The 20,168-nt window shown below is 41.6% G+C and overlaps 1 protein-coding gene across 1 annotated transcript in view; it reads left to right on the top strand.

Annotated features, from left to right (window-relative positions):
* TRPM8 (transient receptor potential cation channel subfamily M member 8) overlaps positions 1–20,168 on the top strand; it is a 507,003-nt gene that overhangs the window by 72,655 nt on the left and 414,180 nt on the right. The window contains exon 8 of the mRNA XM_070758570.1: positions 17,778–17,975. Coding sequence (XP_070614671.1) covers positions 17,778–17,975 — 198 coding nt within the window. The remainder of the gene's footprint in view (positions 1–17,777; positions 17,976–20,168) is intronic.

The following is a 20,168-nucleotide window of genomic DNA, read 5'->3' as shown; positions in this document are numbered from 1 at the left end:
GCCATTGCAAACAAGATGGGGGAAAGTGGGCAATCCCTGCTTAGTTCCATTTTGGATATCAACTTTCTCTGTTCTATTTCCATTTACCCTAATATAGGCCGCATTATCCTTATAGATTTCTTTTATAATTTGACAGAAATTTTCTCCCATATTTAATACCTTACAAAGTTGAAACAGGTAATTATGATTAACTTTATCAAATGCTTTATACACATCTAACTTCAAGACGCATAATTTCTTTTTGGTAGTGGTAGCATGGTGTAACACATTAACAACATTTCTAATTGGTTCGTGAATCTTCCTTCCTTTAACAAATCCATATTGGTCTTCACCAATTATTTGTGGTAAGATACTCTCTATCCTATTTGCTATAATTTTCATAAATATTTTATAACCCTGGTTTAGTAAACTGATGGGGCGATAGGATCCCGGGTCTAACAAATCACGATCTGGTTTTGGGATAGTGATGATCTCGGATGTCTTCCATGACTGTGGAATATTGAAGGTTTGAAGTATGTCATTAAAGGTAATAATTGAGTCACAAAAGTCTTATAGTATTCCCCCATAATTCCGTCTGGGCCTGAAGCTTTGGCAGGTTTCAACCCATTAATAACTCTAATAATTTCATCATTTGTTATTGTCCCGTTTAATATTTGTTTGTCTTCATCAGTTAGTTTCCCCTTAATCTCTATCTTTTGCAGAATGATCTGATATTTTTAATGTAACTTCCCCTTTATGGGGAAGGTTGTTGAGAAGGTGGTGGCACTCCAGCTCCAGCGGTCCTTGGAAGAAGCCGATTATCTAGGTCCCCAGCAGTCGGATTTCAGGCCCGGGTACAGCACGGAAACTGCTTTGGTCGCGTTGATGGATGATCTCTGGTGGGCCTGGGACAGGGGTTTATCCTCTGTCCTGGTGCTTCTTGACCTCTCAGCAGCTTTCGATACCATCGACCATGGTATCCTTCTGCACCGGCTGGAGGGGTTGGGAGTGGGAGGCACTGTTCTTCAGTGGTTCTCCTCCTACCTCTCCGGTCGGTCGCAGTCGGTGTTAGTGGGGGGTCAGAGGTCGACCTCTAGGTCTCTCCCTTGTGGGGTGCCTCAGGGGTCAGTCCTCTCCCCCCCTGCTATTCAATATCTACATGAAACCACTGGGTGAGATCATCCAAGGGCATGGGGTGAGGTATCATCAGTATGCTGATTATACCCAGCTTTACATCTCCACCCCATGTCCAATCAACGAAGCAGTGGAAGTGATGTGCTGGTGCCTGGAGGCTGTTGGGGCCTGGATGGGTGTCAACAGACTCAAACTCAACCCGGATAAGATGGAGTGGCTGTGGGTTTTGCCTCCCAAGGACAATTCCATCTGTCCATCCATCACCCTGGGGGGGAATTATTGACCCCCTCAGAGAGGGTCCGCAACTTGGGCATCCTCCTCGATCCACAGCTCACATTAGAGAACCATCTTTTAGCTGTGGTGAGGGGGGCGTTTGCCCAGGTTCGCCTGGGGCACCAGTTGTGGCCCTATTTGGACCGGGCCTCATTGCTCACAGTCACTCATGCCCTCATCACCTCGAGGCTCGACTACTGTAATGCTCTCTACATGGGGCTACCTTTGAAAAGTGTTCGGAAACTTCAGATCATGCAGAATGCAGCTGCGAGAGCAGTAATGGGCTTTCCCAAAAATGCCCACATTACACCAACACTCCGCAGTCTGCATTGGTTGCTGATCAATTTCCGTCACAATTCAAAGTGTTGGTTATGACCTATAAAGCCCTTCATGGCATTGGACCAGAATATCTCCGAGACCGCCTTCTGCTGCACGAATCCCAGTGACCGATTAGGTCCCACAGAGTCGGCCTTCTCCGGGTCCCGTCAACTAAACAATGTCGGTTGGCGGGCCCCAGGGGAAGAGCCTTCTCTGTGGTGGCCCCGACTCTCTGGAACCAGCTCCCCCCAGAGATTAGAACTGTCCCTACCCCTCCTTGCCTTTTGTAAACTCCTCAAAACCCACCTTTGTCATCAGGCATGGGGGAATATAGATATCTCCACCGGGCCTATATAATTTATGTATAATATGTTTGTAGGTCTGTCTGCTTAAAAATGGGGTTTTCTTAACTACTTTAAATTTTAAATTATAAATTATTAGATTTGTTATGAATTGTTTTATTATGTTGTGAGCCGCCCCGAGTCTACGGAAAGGGGTGGCATACAAATAAATAAATAAATAAATAAATAAATAAATAAATAAATAAATAAATAAATAAATAAATAAATAAATAAATAAATAAATCCCTTCTGATAAGTTGGGCTAGTCGGTTTCCATTCTCTGTCAGGATGTTGTCCTCTTGTGGTTAGAAAAGAGGAGAAGACGACCTGTGCTCCTATCTTTTTTATTGTATTGCCCAAGTGGTCGTAGTCTTTTGTGATTTCGTTCATGTCTTTCCTTGTGTCATTTGTTCCTGCAAGGATCACTAGTAGGGGGTAGTAGTCAGTGGGTTTTAGGATTTTAGTGAGGTTTAGCGCTATATCCAAGATTTTGGTTCCAGGGAGGCAGCTCACCTCTCTGGATTAATTGTCCGGTCTGCAGATGGCAGGTTCAGTTCCCCTGAGAGTTGAGTCACCAATTACCACCACTCTCCTTTTCTTTTTGGTTGGGTTCGGGAGAGGGGGGCTAGTCTTCGTGATGACTGTGTTTGATGGTGTTGTATTGTTGTGCTTGGTCCTTGGTGGCTCCTTGTCAGGTGTTTGTTGGTCTTCTTGTGCCAGGAGTATTGCATATTTGTTACTTGTAGGCACTGGGGTTGGAAAGAGGCGGGTTGAAGTTGGTGGGAGTTTGGGGATGGTTTGTTTTTTTCTTCTTTGGGTGATGTGTCCAGTCATTTTCAACCGTGGGGGGGGGGTCTGATATGCTCTTCTGTGGTGTTGGAGGTGTTGTGAGTATATTGGTCTTTCTTGTTTTGATGTTGGTGCTGCAGGGTTTTGAGATTTCTCTCTAGGTTTTATTTTTTCCTCAAGTAATTGGATTACTTTACATTTATTGCAAGTGAAGTTTTGGAAGTTTGAGGGTAGGAGTGTATACATGGAGCACAGTGTGCAACTCACTAGGAAGTCAGCTCTTTCATCTCCTTTGGGTGTGGTGGGTTTGTCTTCCATGTGGGTAGTAGGAATGTCTTCTCTCTGAGTGCATGGTTCATTCTTCGTGGTAGGAGGCTGGTAGTGGAGTAGATGAGTGCTCCTGATGAGTGCTGTTTTTGTATTTAGTTGTGTTTTGGTTGGTCTTGTTTTTGCTGATTTATTAGTTGATTATGCTTTGATTAAGCATAAGGCTCTGGGGAAGCTCCTGCATCAGCTGGGTGCCGGGTGTGATGCCGGGACTCAAGGAGGGCTCTGTGTGTCTTCCACTGTTGTCGGGGGTTCTGTGGAAGCTCCCATGTCAGCTGGGCACCGGGTTTGATGCTGGGGGCTTGAGGAGGGCTCCGGACTGAGTTAGAATCCTCTGCTGTCGTTGGGGGCTCTGGGGAGGTTCCCACGTTGGTAGAGAGCTGGGTGTGATGCCGGGGGCTCAAAGAGGGCTCCAAAAATCTTGCCCCAAATCTCTCAAAAAATCACTCCCCCCAAAGCTTCCTATCTAGCCCCAAATCTCTTCAAAGGTCGCTGCCCCAAAAGCTTCCTATCTACCCCCAAATCTCTCCAAAAATTGCTGCCTCAAAAGCTTCCTATCTAGCCCCAAATCTCTCCAAAAATCGCTGCCCCAAAAGCTTCCTATCTAGCCCCAAATCTCTCCAAAGGTCACTCCCCCCAAAGCTTCCTATCTAGCCCCAAATTTCTCCAAAAATCGCTGCCCCAAAAGCTTCCTATCTAGCCCCAAATCTCTCCAAAAGTCGCTGCCTCAAAAGCTTCCTATCTAGCCACAAATCTCTCCAAAAGTCGCAGCCCCAAAAGCTTCCTATCTAGCCCCAAATCTCTCCAAAAATCGCTGCCCCAAAAGCTTCCTATCTAGCCCCAAATCTCTCCAAAAGTCACTGCCTCAAAAGCTTCCTATCTAGCCCCAAATCTCTCCAAAAGTCGCAGCCCCAAAAGCTTCCTATCTAGCCACAAATCTCTCCAAAAGTCGCTGCCCCAAAAGCTTCCTATCTAACCCCAAATCTCTCCAAAAGTCGCAGCCCCAAAAGCTCCCTATCTAGCCCCAAATCTCTCCAAAAATTGCTGCCCAAAAAGCTTCCTATCTAGCCACAAATCTCTCCAAAAGCCGCTGCCCCAAAAGCTTCCTATCTAGCCCCAAATCTCTCAAAAAATCGCTGCCCCAAAAGCTTCCTATCTAACCCCAAATCTCTCCAAAAGTCGCAGCCCCAAAAGCTCCCTATCTAGCCCCAAATCTCTCCAAAAATTGCTGCCCCAAAAGCTTCCTATCTAGCCCCAAATCTCTCCAAAAGTCACTGCCTCAAAAGCTTCCTATCTAGCCCCAAATCTCTTCAAAACGTCGCAGCCCCAAAAGCTCCCTATCTAGCCCCAAATCTCTCCAAAAATCGCTGCCCAAAAATCTTTCTATCTAGCCCCAAATCTCTCCAAAAATCCACTGTGGGAGAGGGCCTTCTCTGTGGCGGCTCTGGTTCTCTGGAACCAGCTGCCCCCTGTGGTTCATGTTGCCCCCACTCTACTGGCAGGATTGGGGCCGAGGTTAGTTTGACATCACCATGTTCCGGCTTTTTAAGAATGAATATATTTTAAACAGGTTTATACTGTTTTATATTGATTTTATATTTTTCATGCTGCACACCAGCCAGAGTCTGAAAGGAGTTGAAACATATAAATATAGATGATTGATGGTAGAAAAATACCTCATGATCCATCTAGTCTGCCCTTATACTATTTCCTGTATTTTATCTTAGGATGGATGTATGTTTATCCCAGGCATGTTTAAATTTACCAACCACATCGGCTGGAAGTTTGTCCCAAGCATCTAGTACACTTTCAGTAAAATAATATTTTTTCATGTTGCTTCTGATCTTTCCCCCAACTAACCTCAGTTTGTGCTCCATTGTTCTTGTGTTCACTTTCCTATTAAAAACACTTCCCTCCTGAACCTTATTTAACCCTTTAACATATTTAAATGTTTCGATCATGTCCCCCCCTTTCCCTTCTGTCCCCCCTTTCCTTTCTGTCCTCAGATTGAGTTCATTAAGTCTTTCCTGATAAGTTTTATGCTTAAGACCTTCCATTATTTTTGTAGCCCATCTTTGGACCCATTCAATTTTATCAATATCTTTTGTAGGTAAGGTCTCCAGCACTGAACACAGTATTCCAAATGTGGTCTCACCAGCGCTCTATACAGTGGGATCACAATCTCCCTCTTCCTGCTTGTTATACTTCTAGCTATGCAGCCAAGCATTCTACTTGCTTTCCCTACCACCTGACCGCACTGTTCCCCCATTTTGAGACTGTTAGAAATCATTACCCCTAAATCCTTCTCTTTTGAAGTTTTTGCTAACACAGAACTGCCAAAACAATACTCAGATTAAGGATTCCTTTTCCCCAAGTGCACTATTTTACATTTGGAAACATTAAACTGCAGTTTCCATTGCTTTGACACCTGCTTTGACTCCTTATATAGTAAAGCTAAATCATTGGCTATATTACAGGCGCCTCCAGGAATATCAACCCTATTGCTCACTTTAGAGTCATCAGCAAATAGGCAAACCTTCCCTACCAAACCTTCCCCTATGTCACTCAGAAACATATTAAAAAGAATAGGACCCAGAACAGACCCTTGTGGCACACCGCTTGTAACCTGACTCTGCTCAGAATACTCGCCGTTAACAATAACTCTCTGATGTCTACGCTTTAGCCAGCTGCAAATCCATTGAACTATCCAGGGATTAAGTCCAATCTTCACTAATTTATCTATCAGCTCTTTATGTGGAACCGTATCAAAGGCTTTGCTGAAGTCCAGGTAGGCAATATCCATGGCACCACCTTCATCCAACACCTTTGTGACATAGTCAAAGAAATCAATCAGATTAGTCTGACATGATTTGCTTTCACTAAAGCCATGCTGATTTGGGTCCAATAAGTTATTGTTTTTTAGGTGCTGATTTATCCTCTTTTTTGAGTAGAGTCTCCTTCAGTTTAACTATAATTGATGTCAAAGTAACTGGCCTGTAGTTACCAGCTTCTTCTCTACTGCCATTCTTGTGGATAGGCACAGCACTGGCCATTCTCCAATCATCAGGAACATCCCCTGTTGGTGATTGGTCAGGGGGCTAGCAATCAGTCAGGGGGGTAGCAATTACACATCTGAGTTCTTTAGATCTGGGGTGAATGCCATCTGGACCCATTGCCTTATTTATCTTTAATCTATTTGTTTGTTTGTTTGTTTCTTTGAGTGGAAAGGGAACTTGCAGGTCATCAAGTCCAACCCCCTGCTTAAGCAGGAAATCCTACAGCACCCCAGCCAAATGATAGTACAATCTCCTCTTGAAAATGTCCAGGGTTGGGAAGTTCACAACCTCCGCTGGCAGGCCATTCCACTGGTTGATTGCTCTGACCATCATGAAGTTCTTCCTTATTACTAGGCTGAATCTCTCCTGGTCCAACCATTGTTCCTCGTCTGTCCCTCTGGTGCCCTGGAAAACAGTGTGACCCCTTCTCTCTGTGGCAACCCCTCAAGTACCTATAGACTGCTATCATGTCCCCCCCTGGCCCTTCTTTTCTCTAGGCTATCCATGCGCAGTTCCAGCAATCTCTCTTCATAAGTCTTGGTTTCTAGTCCCCTAATAATTTTGGTTGCTCTTTTCTGCACCTTCTCCAGAGTTTATATGACTCTTTTGAAGTGTGGTGACCAGAACTGAATGCAGTACTCAAGATGTGGTCTGACCAGGGCATTATAGAGTGGTATTAATACCTCTCTGGTCTTGGAGTGTATCCCCCTGTTGATACAGTTTAGGATTGTGTTGGCCTTTTTAGCTGCTGCTGCACATTGCTGGCTCATATTTAGTTGATTATCCACCAAGACTCCGAGATTCCTTTCACAGTCACTACTGCTAAGTAGGGTTCCTCCCAGACTGTATGCGTGTCTAGGTTTTTTTACCTAGATGAAGGACTTTTCTCGACGTTGAACATCATTTTGTTAGTTTGGGCCCACAGTGTTAATCTATCCAGGTCTTTCTGTATTTTGAGCCTATCCTCTAGGGTGTTGGCTATCCCCTCCAGCTTGGTGTTGTCTGCAAATTTGATTAGTTCCCCCTCTGTTCCCTCATCTAAATCGTTGATAAAAATTTTGAAGAGCACAGGGCCCAGGACAGAACCCTGTGGTACCCAACTGCCTACCTTCTTCCATGTGGATTTGGAGCCGTTGTGGACAACTCATTGGGTGCGGTTGGTCAGCCAACTGTTTATCCATCTGCATGTGTTGTAGTCTACCCTGTTTTTTTCTCATTCGCAAGATCCACAAGGATTAGGAGATTGTGATCTACTTTATCAAAAGCTTTGCTGACGTCCAAGTATAACGAGGTCCACCGTGTTGCGCTGGTCTACTGATTTGGTTATGGTGTTGAAAAAGGATATGAGATTGGTTTGACATGATTTGTTTCTGACAAACCCATGTTGGCTGTTGGATATTATCTTGTTTGTTTCTAGGTAGTTGTTTTTTTAATTATTTTCTCCAGTATTTTTCCAGGCATAGAAGTCAGACTGATTGGTCTGTAGTTACCTGTGTTAGTCTTTTTACCTTTTTTGTGGATGGGGACTACATCAGCTCATTTCTAGTCTTCTGGTAGATCTCCTGTGGTCAAGGATTTTTGGTAGATGAGGAGAAGTGGTTCCACGATGGTGTCTGCCAATTTTTTAGGACTCTGGGGTGTAGTCCATCTGGTCTTGGCGATTTGTACTTGTTGAGCTCCCACAAGTGGTCCCTTATTGTGTTTTTATTTATGTTGAGTTCAAATTCTTCTAAGACAGTTGGTTTGTTTCCCATACTTTTGACATATGTGTACCCCCTCTATAATTTTTGTAATGCTTAGTACTCCTCATTAAAAAAATGGATGTATTTTAATAACAATCAAAATATATTTATTTTTCTTTTTTTGGTATATACATAAAATAATAATAAATATAACAAAAATAAAATTATTCATAATAAAATATAAATAAAAGTTATATTATAAATAACTTTGGATCAATGAGAAGGATTAAATTGTTTGTACCGAGATGACAGATCATCATAATTTGGTTCCCTGGTTGTTAATTTTAATCAGAGATGTGGTTCCACATCCAATAGTTTGTTCCTTTTTTTGACTTAATGTCTACAAATGCTGAAAAAGCAACTTCACATAAATATGAAGTTGGAAAAGGCAAGATGTATTTCAGAACTTTTTCTGAACGCATACCCCCACCAAACTCTTCCCGTACCCCTGGGGTATGCGTACCACACTTTGGGAAACGCTGTTCTAGGATATCGGCCTCTGAGATCACTGGAGCTAAATCTCTACAGCTGGAAGCAATGATATATCCACCCAAAGTATTATATTGTAAGTTGCCTTCTGAGAAAATTGAACAGAAATAGCTATTCAAATATTCAGCGACCTCCTTATTCCCATCAATGTATGTATTATCCCCAGTACTAAGCTTTGTGATGCTGCAGCTTTTCTTCTTCCTATTACTAATATATCTGAAGAAGGTTTTATCCTCTTCTTTACAGATTTGGCAATTTCTTCCTCTTTTGAGGCTTTAGCAGCATTTATTATCTGTTTCGCCTCTTTGTGCCTCATTTTATGCACTTCTCTGTCAGCTATACTTCCAGACTCTTTATACCTCTTATAGGCAGACATTTTTTCATTTATAGCCCTTACATCATTACTAAACCATAGCGGTTTCTTCGTCCTTTTACCTTTAGTTATTTGCCTTACATACTGTCCAGTGGCTTTTAAGATGGCCTTATATACAGTCAACTGGACATTCGCTCCTGCCATTTTATTCCTCCCCTTTAATTCATTATTTAAACATTCCCTCATTTCATTGAAATTTGTTTTTCTGAAATCCAATACAGTGGTCCTTGACTTTCGTGGGTTCGACTTTCGCGGAAAGGCTATACCACGAGTTTTCAAAAAATATTAATGGAAAAAATACTCTGTGGTTTTTTTTAACACCATGGGCTTTCCTGATTTGCCCCCCCCCAGGGGTGAACATGGATGCCAAGTCACGGCTTTTCTTTTATTGTACAATGTCTCTTGTACAATTATCCAGAGGAGGACCAATTTTAGAGACAGAAGAACCTCGAGCCACCCTCCTCCTGCGCCCAAGCCACAGCTTTTCAAATGTGGCACTTCCCTGGGTGGGAGGCTTTGCTCACTGCTGCCGGGTTTGACAGCAGTCCCCTGACCGCCGCGACCGCCTTGTGCCATGGGGTGCGTGGCCGTTTGCAAACCCCTCGTTTGCCGCCGCCTCCTCCTTCTCCTCCACCACCCTGCTGTCTGAGCTCGGCAATGTTGTTTACACAGTGCTGGTGGAAGATCCGTCATTGTTCCAGGGGAGGAGAGCCCGGCGCAGCAACTGCAAAGACGGAGCTGAATGGAGCGCCGTTGCTGGCCGCGGTGGCTGCACCCAAAGCTTTTCTCTCACACACACATGTCTCTACCCCTTCTCTCCTGGTGTAAGGTACAGGGTAAAAAGGAGTGCTGGGCGAGGGGCAGGCAGCAGAAGGGCAATCGGCATCGGTGGGGGGGAGCTCCCATGCTTTTTACATTTTTTATGTTATATTTATGTTGTAAATATACCGTCTCTATGTCATAGTTTTCTTTTTTCACAGGTGGTCTTGGAACGCATCCCCCGCAAAAAGCAAGGGATCACTGTATAGGATTGCTCACAATCAGTTTTTACATCAAACCACTAACACAGGTGGTCACTGCAACCTAAATTGTCTCCCACCTTAACCTCTGAAACCCGATTCCCATTAGTAAAAACTAAATCTAGACTATTCTCCTCTCTAGAGTAGTCTCCTCTCTGTCTTAACCAGCTGTGCCAGAGCTGCTCATGTAAGGGCCTCTACTATATTTTTGGTTTTGCATGTAAGTGCACTAGGGATATTTCAGTCAATGTCAGGCATGAAATCACTCATAACCACAATATCTCCACCATTTTGTTATCCTAATCCTCAGATTGCCCTGGAGGTCTATAGATCACCCCAATTCTAATGAAAGAACCCTCTTTAGCTTGCATGCAAACCCAGAGAATCTCTAGCTCTTTACGTGTATTTTGAATTAGTGTTGCTTTTAGACTTTTTTAATAATATAATTTTATTGATTGTTTTGAAAATTTTACAAAAAACAAAACAAAAAACATAAAGTGTACCACCACCAAACAGAAAAAAAACCCTTCACCAGGGAAGATTCAATTTTGTATCCTTCATTTGCTTTGTCTCTGGGTTACATTGTTCATTCTTTATAGAGTGATTGAATTTTATTTCTTACATTTGCATCGCTTACTGATGTTGTTAATATATAATTTTTAACCTTCTCCCACCACCTCATTGTTGCTGCTAATTTCTCTTCATTATAATTATGTAGTTTAATTTCCATAATTTCATAGTGAATGTGATCCGCCATGTATTTGCACCAATTTTTTATCGTCCATTTATTGTCATCTTTCCACCCAAGCACTATAGTTGCCTGGGCACTTTCTATCACTGCAATTTTGATTTATTCATATTCTTTTACCTCTCTATTTTTTATCAATAATGCTGCTTCCTTAGTTATTTTCCAATTACCATTCGTAATTTTATTCACTTCCATTTGTATTTGTTTCCAAAATTTTTGAACTTTATTACATTCCCAAAACATATGCATAAATACTCCGTTTTCCTTACACCCATGCCAACAATTTCCTTTCTTCGTTGTTTGAAAACGTGCTAATTGTACTGGTGTATAATACCATTTATGTAATATTTTTCTTCTCATCTCTCTTATTCTTGTGTTTTTAATTCTTTTAATATTTTCAATTATACCTTCCATATCCCATTTATCAATTTCTAATTCGTCCTGCCAATATCTCATCAATCCTTTTACTAGTTCTTCTGCTTGTAATAATTCTCTATATATGTTACCTGTTTGTGCTTTTATATTCTTACACTTTTCCCTTAGTATCTTTTCTAAATTTATTTCTTGTCTCATGAATATTTCTTTATTTTCCCTTTTACTTAAATATGTGCTTATCGCGTTGATTTGTAACCAGTTTTGTTGTCCCAGGCACCTCTCTATTTCATTTCTATTAATTCTTCCGTCCCTTTCATATAACTGTTCTATTCTCTTATACCTTTCCTCCTTAGTTCCCATATTATCTTTGTGAGGTTACTTTCTTTCTTTGTATTTATCACATGCAGCGTTGCTAATTTAGAATTTGTCATTTTCAATTTATCTTGCCATTTCATCCAACTCTCTATTATCGCTTTAGTAGGGTCTAATAATCTATTTATTTCTACCTTATTCCATTTCGTAAATAATAATTCCTGATTCTTAATATCATTAATTTCTTTCTCTAATTCTACCCATGGTTTTTCCTCTGATAATTGTAGTTCCATTAGCCTATCAATATGATATGCGTCCCTATAATACTCCAAGCTTGGATTTCCCCAGCCTCCCTCGTCCTCCGTTGCTATCAGCCATTTTTTTTAATTCTTGGTCTTTTGTTACCTTCTATCCACACATTTAATTTGGTGTCCCATTCTCTTATCTTTCTTATTGGGAAGGTTCCATGCATTACCTGTAAAATATGTAACATTTTTGGGATAATCATCACCTTTAAAGCTCTTACTTTAGCCAATCTTCTCAAATTTTTATTTTTCCAGTTCTTAATTTGTTTCTGAATTTTTTTCCATATTAAATTATAATTAAATTCCACCATTTTTTCCGGATTCTTTAATAACAATACTCCTAAATATTTCATTTTCTTGCTACCCAGTTTTAAACCCGATACCTTCCGTATTTCAATTTGTTCTTTAGGCCCTGTATTTAAACAAATGATTTCTGATTTTTCCATATTCACTCTTAACCCTGATTGGTTTTTAAACTCCTGAAGTATTATAATCATTCTTTTAATCATATCTATTGGTGTTTCTGTAACTATTATGGCATCATCTGCAAATAAGTTTAATTTTAATTCCATATTTCCTATTTGATATCCCTTCCATTGTATATCTTTTCTAATTTTATTAGCTAACGTTTCAATTGCCATTGCAAAAAGCATCGGGGATAGGGGACATCCCTGCTTAGTCCCATTATTTATTTCTATCTTCTCCGTTCTATTTCCATTCACTCTGACGTAGGCTGTATTGTCCTTATATATTTCTTTTATTATTTGACAAAACCCTTTCCCCATATTCAAACTATTGCATAATTGGAACAAATACTCATGATTTATTTTGTTAAAAGCTTTATAAACATCTAACTTTAGTAATCCCATTTTCCTTTTAATTTTGGTAGCATGGTGCAGCACATTCACTATATTTCTAATTGGCTCATATATTCTTCTTCCTTTTATAAAACGATACTGTCTTTCCCAATTATCGTTGGCAATATATTTTCCAACCTATTTGCTAAAATTTTCATAAAAATTTTATAATCTTGATTTAGCAGACTAATTGGGCGGTAGGAACCTGGTTCTTTTAAGTCTCGACCTGATTTAGGAATTGTTACAATTTCAGACACCTTCCATGTTTGTGGAACATCTAGTGTTATGAGGATATTATTATACAGTTTCTCCAAATGCGGTAACAGAATTTCTACATACGTTTTATAACATTCACCTGTAAATCCATCAAGGCCAGGTGCTTTACCTGGTTTTAATTCTTTTACCACTTTAATTATTTCATCCCTTGTTATATTTGCATTTAACATTTCTTTTTCTTCTTCATTCAGCCTTTCTTTAACCTCTATTTCTTGTAACGTGACATGTTCTTTTTGATATAGTTTTGCATAAAATTCTCTTATTACATTTTCTAATTCTCTGTTACCATATCTCATTACTCCATCCTTATCCTTCAGGCCATTTAGTATTAATTTTTCTTTTCTTTTTTTCACCATTTGTAATGATGATCCCCCCCCCCATTTCAATTCTCTGTTTCACTGCTATTCTCATATTATTCCAATTTTCTTCCTCTGTCCTTTAATTGTCTTTGTTTAAGTTTTAACAAGTCATTCCATTCTTTATTTCTGGTTATTCTCAAGTTTTCTCTTATTGATTCTATTTCCCTTATTCTTTTTTCCCTTTCCATCACCCAACTTTTTCTGATATAAGACTCCATACTAATTAGATTACCCCTAATAACTGCCTTCTTCGTGTCCCAGATAACTGATTGTCTCATTCCATCATTTTGATTTATTTCATAAAATTCCTGAATATCTCTCTCAATTTTTTCCTTATTTTCCTCACTTACTGAGACAATTGTATTATATCTCCAAATTCTTTGTCTACCAATGGGGTCTATTTTTATAACTGCCATTATGGCTGCATGATCAGATATCCAATTACTTTTAATTTCTGCCTTTTTAACTTGAATGTTTCCTGTTTTGTTCATGAAAATATAATCAATACAACTAAACTTATTGTGTCTTGCTGAATAATATGTTCCTCTATTTGAATTATCAGCGTGTAAATCTATCATATTTAACTTATTCAAATTTAATTGCTTCTTTTCTTTGTTATTAGCTGTTATTTCTACATTAAAATCCCCAGCAAATATCATTGTCCCCTCTGAAAATAAATCCAGTTTACGTTTTGCATTCATAATAAATTGTTTAGCATTTACATTTGGAGCGTATATTACTGCTAGCGTTATCATCTTTTGATTCATTTTTCCTTTTACAAATAATAATCTTCCTTCTTTTATCCCCTTTTGTTTGTATCACCTGAAAAACATTTCTTTGATTTATTAATATGGCCACTCCTTTACTGTTTGTTTCTCCTCTACACTCAAAAATATTTTTCCATTCTTTACTCTCAATCAATTTATCCGTTTTTTACCTTCCCTTATGAGTTTCAGTAAGAAATAAGAAGTCCACATAGTTTTCTTTCGCTAATTTCAATAATCTATACTTTTTCACAGTCGATGCTAAACCATTTATATTCAATGCCATAATTGTTCGATCACCCATAGTATTTCCATTTAACCTTTTTCCCTCTTGCAATCCAGAGTTCTATTAATTTTTTCATTTTTATTAAAGATTCCCCCACCCAGGTGCCTCCCCCTGAATTTCTCTCACAAAAAGAGAAGAGCGGGAAAAATCCGCTGCTTTGGTTAGGCACCGTAAGGGGCATGATTCCACTGAAGCTAGTGCCCCCCCAAACACCCTTTTAAAGTTGGAAATAAAACCCCACACTCCCCTCCCTAAGTCTCCCTTAATTTGATTAGAGTTAAAACAGATATTAAATTGAAACAGACCTTAACTTTTCCCCCTTAATATGGAAAACCATTAAAACAGTTAAGACAGAGATTTTTACAAACATTTCATTTCTTTTTTTGCCTCGTGACTCTTGCATCCATCTTGGGTTCCGGTGCTTCTTTTTTCTTCCCCAAAAGAGCTTGTTTGCCGAGGAATGTTGATTGTAAAAGTTCCATAAGATCTTTACTCCCCCCCTCCTCCTGCTGCCCCCCCTTCTTCCAGTGCCTCTGTTGTTCTTCCTGCCTGTTGCTGTAGATCTAGATTCAAGCCAAGTTTCGCCAACATTTCTTTTCCTTCTTGGAATGTTTCTGCTCGATACATCCTTCCTTCATGAAACACGATGACAATGGCGGGATACTGCCAACTGAAACACATATTTCCTTTGAACAGGGCCTCCGTTATCGGGCGCATTTGACTTCTTGCTTGTAGGGTTGACACTGACAAATCTTTTAACACCCGAATTGGGGCTCCTTTAGAAGTAAGGTTGGTGATTTTTCTTAATTCTTTATAAACCTTTTCAGCTGTTCTTTCTGAGAGGAATTTGATTATAATGTCTCGTTGGTTTGCATCTCTTCTTGCTCCAAAAACCCAGTGTGCTCTCTCTATTTCATGATCCAACACTTTTCCCTCATGCTTGATGACAGAGGTGGGTTTTAAGGAGTTTACGAAGGGCAAGGAAGGTGGGGGCAGTTCTAATCTCTGGAGGGAGCTGATTCCAGAGGATTGGAGCCGCCACAGAGAAGGGTCTTCCCGTGGGTCCAGCCAGACGACATTGTTTAGTCGACAGGACCCGGAGAAGACCAACTCTGTGGGACCTAACAGGCCACTGGGATTCGTGCGGCAGAAAGCGGTCTCGCAGATGTCCTGGTCCAGGAAGGGCTTTATAGGTAAGGACCAACACTTTGAATTGTGACTGGAAACTGATCGGCAACCAGTGCAGACTGCAGAGTGTTGGATTAACATGGGCATATTTGGGAAAGCCCATGATTGCTCTCGCAGCTGCATTCTGCACGATCTGAAGTTTCCAAACACTCTTCAAAGGTAGCCCCATGTAGAGAGTGTAACAGTAGTCGAACCTTGAGGTGATGAAGGCATGAGTGACTGTGAGCAGTGACTCCTGGTCCAAATAGGGCCTCAACTGGTGCACCAGGTGAACCTGGGCAAATGCCCCCTTGCCACAGCTGAAAGATGTTTCTCTAATGTGAGCTGTGGATCAAGGAGGACGCCCAAGTTGCGGACCCTCTCTGAGGGGGTGAATAATCCCCCCCCAGGTGATGGATGGATAGATGGAATTGTCACAGCCACTCCGTCTTATCAGGGTTGAGTTTGAGTCTGCTGACACCCATCCAGGCCCCAACAGCCTCCAGACACTGGCACATCACTTCCACTGCTTCATTGACTGGACATGGGGTGGAGATGCAAAGCTGGGTATCATCAGCGTACTGATGATACCTCAACCCATGCCCTTGGATGATCTCACCCAGCGGTTTCATGTAGATATTAAATAGAGGGGATAGGACTGACCCCTGAAGCACCCCACAAGGGAGAGACCTCATGGTCGACCTCTGACCCCCCCACTAACACCGACTGCGACTGACTGGGGAGGTAGGAGGAGAATCACTGAAGAACAGTGCCTCCCACTCCCAACCCCTCCCGCCGGCACAGAAGGATACCATGGTTGATGGTATCGAAATCCGCTGAGAGGTCAAGGAGCACCAGGACAGAGGATAAATCTCTGTCCCGGGCCTGCCAGAGATCATCCATCAACGTGACCAAAGCAGTTTCCATGCTGTAACAGGGCCTGAAACCCGACTGTTGAGGACCAAGATAATCAGCTTCTTCCAAGGACTGCTGGAGCTGGAGCGCCACCACCTTCTCAACAACCTTCCCCATAAAGGGAAGGTTGGAGACTGGACGATAGTTATTAAATACAGCTGGGTCCAGGGAAGGCTTCTTGAGGAGGGGGCGCACAAGTGCCTCCTTATAGCGAGCCGGAAAGGACCCCCTCCCGAAGGAAACATTGACAATCTCCTGGACCCAGCTCCGTGTCACCTCCCTGCTGGCCAAAAGCAGCCAGGAGGGACACGAATCCAGTAAACAGGTGGCGGAACTCACAGCTCCAATGGCCTTGTCCACTTCATCAGGTGTCACCAGATCAAACTCTTCCCAGACAGATGGACAAATACCGGCCCCAGTCACCTCGACTGACTCATTGTCAGTCGACTCTGCAATCCAATTGGAGTCAAGGTCCACCCGGATCCGAGCGATATTATCAGTGAAAAATGTGTTAAAGTCCTCGGCGCTACTCTGCAAGGGCTCCCCAATTCCCTCCTGGTTAAGAAGGTCACCCTAAGTAGAGCAGCCCGGTGAGATTCCCCTGGTGCAATCAAGGCGGCATGGTACACGCATCTTGCCACCTTGAGCGCCACTTTGTAAGTCTTAATATGAGCTCTTACAAGTGTTCGATCGGATTCAGACTTACTCTTCCTCCATCGCTTCTCTCAATGTCTCTTCTGGTGTTTCAAGTCCCGGAGCTCCTTATTGAACTATGGAGCTCTACGGGGTCTAGTGCCACGGAGAGGTCGCAACGGTGCAAGAGCCTCTGCTGCAGCCTTGTTCCAGGCCTCAGCAAGAGACTCTGCCGAACTGTGGATGAGTGTATCTGGAATAACCCCAAGCGCCCTCTGAAAGCTCTCTGGGTCCATCAGGCATCTGGGGTGGAACCTCCTAATCGGTTCTGCCTCCCTGCGGGGCAGGATTGGAGCCAGGAAGTTAAGCTGCAGTACAAAATGATCTGACCATGACAAAGGCAACACTTCTAAGCCCCTTTGTCTCAGATCATTACTCAATTGCTTAGGGAGGAATACCATGTCGGGTGCGTGCCTCCCCTCGTGAGTTGGACCTTTTACTTCTTGAGTCAGGTCCATGGCTGTCATGGTGGCCATGAACTCTTGTGCTAGCCCAGAGGTTTCACCGAGTGACAGCAGGTTGAGGTCCCCCAAGACAATAAGGATTGCCAAGACTAATTATTTTGTGGCAGTGAAGGGCTACCAAACTTTTTACTACCACACTGGGTGTGGCTTATGCAAGACGCACTGCATTTTCTTTCAACATCTTTCAGTGCAAATTGGGTGATCTGGAGTGGAGTTACATTTTTGCTATCCCACTGCGTTCCCCCCCCCCCCGTCTGGGCAACATCTCACCCCTTTTTTGTGGGTATGTTTAGTTACATACAAGAAGCACTATGACTACTGGAATCAGCTGTATGCACAGCTAGAATCATATATATCCCATACACAGCTACATAACTGTACTATAATGTTGATTGTGTCAGTAGTTTCTTTCATAGGCAATTAACACTGCCATCAAGAACAAAATTCCCTGTGTCGTGGTGGAAGGTTCTGGTCAGATAGCAGATGTGATTTCAAGCTTGATAGAGGCGGAAGGCACACTTACTTCCTCATCTGTTAAAGAGAGATTGCTCAGATATTTGCCTCGCACACTCTCTAGTTTCAATGAAGAGGAGATTGAGAGTTGGATCAAATGTGTAAGTATATATATTCTTCCTCCCATGTAATTGGGTCATTTACTATATAATTAATTTGCTAGACTGTGATGGAGAACTTAATGAATGCTATCCTAAGAATGAAGGGGGAAATGTATTCTGCTTCAGATAATTCAGGGCTTAGACATGTAAATAGAAAGTGGGAACAGCCAAGGTATGGTGCTAATCAAGTGTCACCTTCCATTGACCATTTTGAGAGGTCAGATTTAAAAATGCTAGTAACTAGAAATGGAGTATTTTAATACTTTTTAAATTTCTAAATCTATTATTAACAAGTTTCTAATGCAGTTTCTATCCCGATCTTAACTTTTTAAAAGTTCTTAAGACAATTCTAATTTCTAAATTTATTATTAAGAAGATTTTCATTGCAATTTCTGTCCTTCTCTTCACTTTAAAAATATTCATAAGACAAAAATATTTTAAACAATATAATTATAAAATGAGATGAATGATAAAAATGCATTAAATTACATTTTAAAAATATTTTCTCAAATGATGAAACTTGTAAAACTAGAAATAATAGTTTTCAGCTAGACTGTGATGAAGCAAAAAAGTCACCTAGAATTATATTTCTTAGAATAATGTGAGCATGCCTTGAGAAAGAGTATATTTTTCACTGCTGTGCATTGTTTATTCTAAGAATGTGACTTTTTTCCCACAGACTTTTTCTTGTTCCTTTTTTTATAGCATTTCATTGTGTATTACCAGTGGTGGGCTACGAGCTGGAATGCTAAATTGCACTCATGGCCGTGGCTTGTAAGTTCTTGTGGGACCAGTGCAATTTTGCTGCTGCACCTGTGGAGGTAGCAAAATTGCACCTGTGTTTCAGCTAGGTTTTACCTGCGATTACATGCACAATTTTGCTACCTTCACAGGTGCAGCAGCAAAGTTACACTGGTCCCCCAAGAACCTACGAACTGTGTCGGCGAACGCAATTTAGCATTCCGGCTCGTAGCCCACCACTGTGTATTACCTAGAAACTGTTTTGAGATTTACAGAATCTGTAGTAATTATTTGTATTAGTTATTTATAATTATTTACAATTTTCCAAGATATATAGGGAGGCAAGCAGGCATAAAATCTAACTCCTAGATTAGAAAGCAGATTACTGCTTTCAAATCTGGGCAAGAAAAACCTGGCTCTAGGCGTCCGAAAGCGGTTCAAGTATTTTTGTATTTCTATGATGTCCAGATTTTTGCAGCCCTGTACAATTAGTTCCACAGGTCCTGCTGGTTATTTAATTTATGTCCCATGAACTTGCAATATGAGTTATCCAAGAGACCTGAAAATGTGGGCTGTGACTCTCTAGGAGTTTGCAAGCACTTAGTACAGGAGATCCAGTTACTTAAAAAAAACACCCCTTGATCAGACTTCTTCAGGTAGTATACCTGCTGTTAAAACTGACCACAGGTTTGCCTCTGTAAGCTTAGTGAAAATTACGGTATTCAAAGTCCAAGAACCCTATAACAAAATTTAGTTGTTAAAAGTACTGTATTATTTCTTGCCTAACTTGAATGATGTCATTAAAGTTATCTGGGAAAATATGTACTCTTTAAACATTTTAAGGGTTACTAGCAAAGATAAAATGCTACTGGTTCAGAATGGTTCAAGAGAACCATTAGCAGACATGTGGCCTGGTTTGCCAAACCGGTAGCGATGGCTGGTTCGCCATGCCCCCAATCCAGTCCCCTGGTCACCACTCGCTCACTCTGCCCTGTCCAGTTTCTGATCTGCAGTTTGTCTGCCTGAAGTGCTGCGCCCCTGATCTGCCTGTCAGATAAGCCTGCAAAGTCATGGCCTACCTACTGCCTCTGCCCCCTCTGCCAGCCTGCCTTCCCTACACTATTCCCTGCAACCCACAACCCTGACATGCTTTCCTGCCTTCCATGCAGCCTGCCTGGTGTAACTGTGGCCAGCTTGTGAAGGCAGGCAAGGAGAAGGCCATGTGGAAGGCAGGCAAGCATGTCAGGGCAGTGGGGAAGGGAAGTAGTAAGCTACTCCCTTCCCAACAGCCCTGTCATGCTTGGTGGTGACAAAAAGAATTAGATTTCACCACTGGTTACCAGTTTTGAGAATCTGTAAGTTGATCCAGGGTAATACATAAACTGATCCATTGTGAAACTGCCAGATTTATATCAATACAGTGGTCCCTCGATCATCGCGAGGGTTCCGTTC

This window comes from Erythrolamprus reginae, chromosome 1 (assembly GCF_031021105.1).
Source record: "Erythrolamprus reginae isolate rEryReg1 chromosome 1, rEryReg1.hap1, whole genome shotgun sequence".
NCBI classification, from domain to species: Eukaryota; Metazoa; Chordata; class Lepidosauria; order Squamata; family Dipsadidae; genus Erythrolamprus; species Erythrolamprus reginae.
Note: the sequence above shows the minus strand (reverse complement) of the source record. Positions and strands in the feature narration are given on the sequence as shown.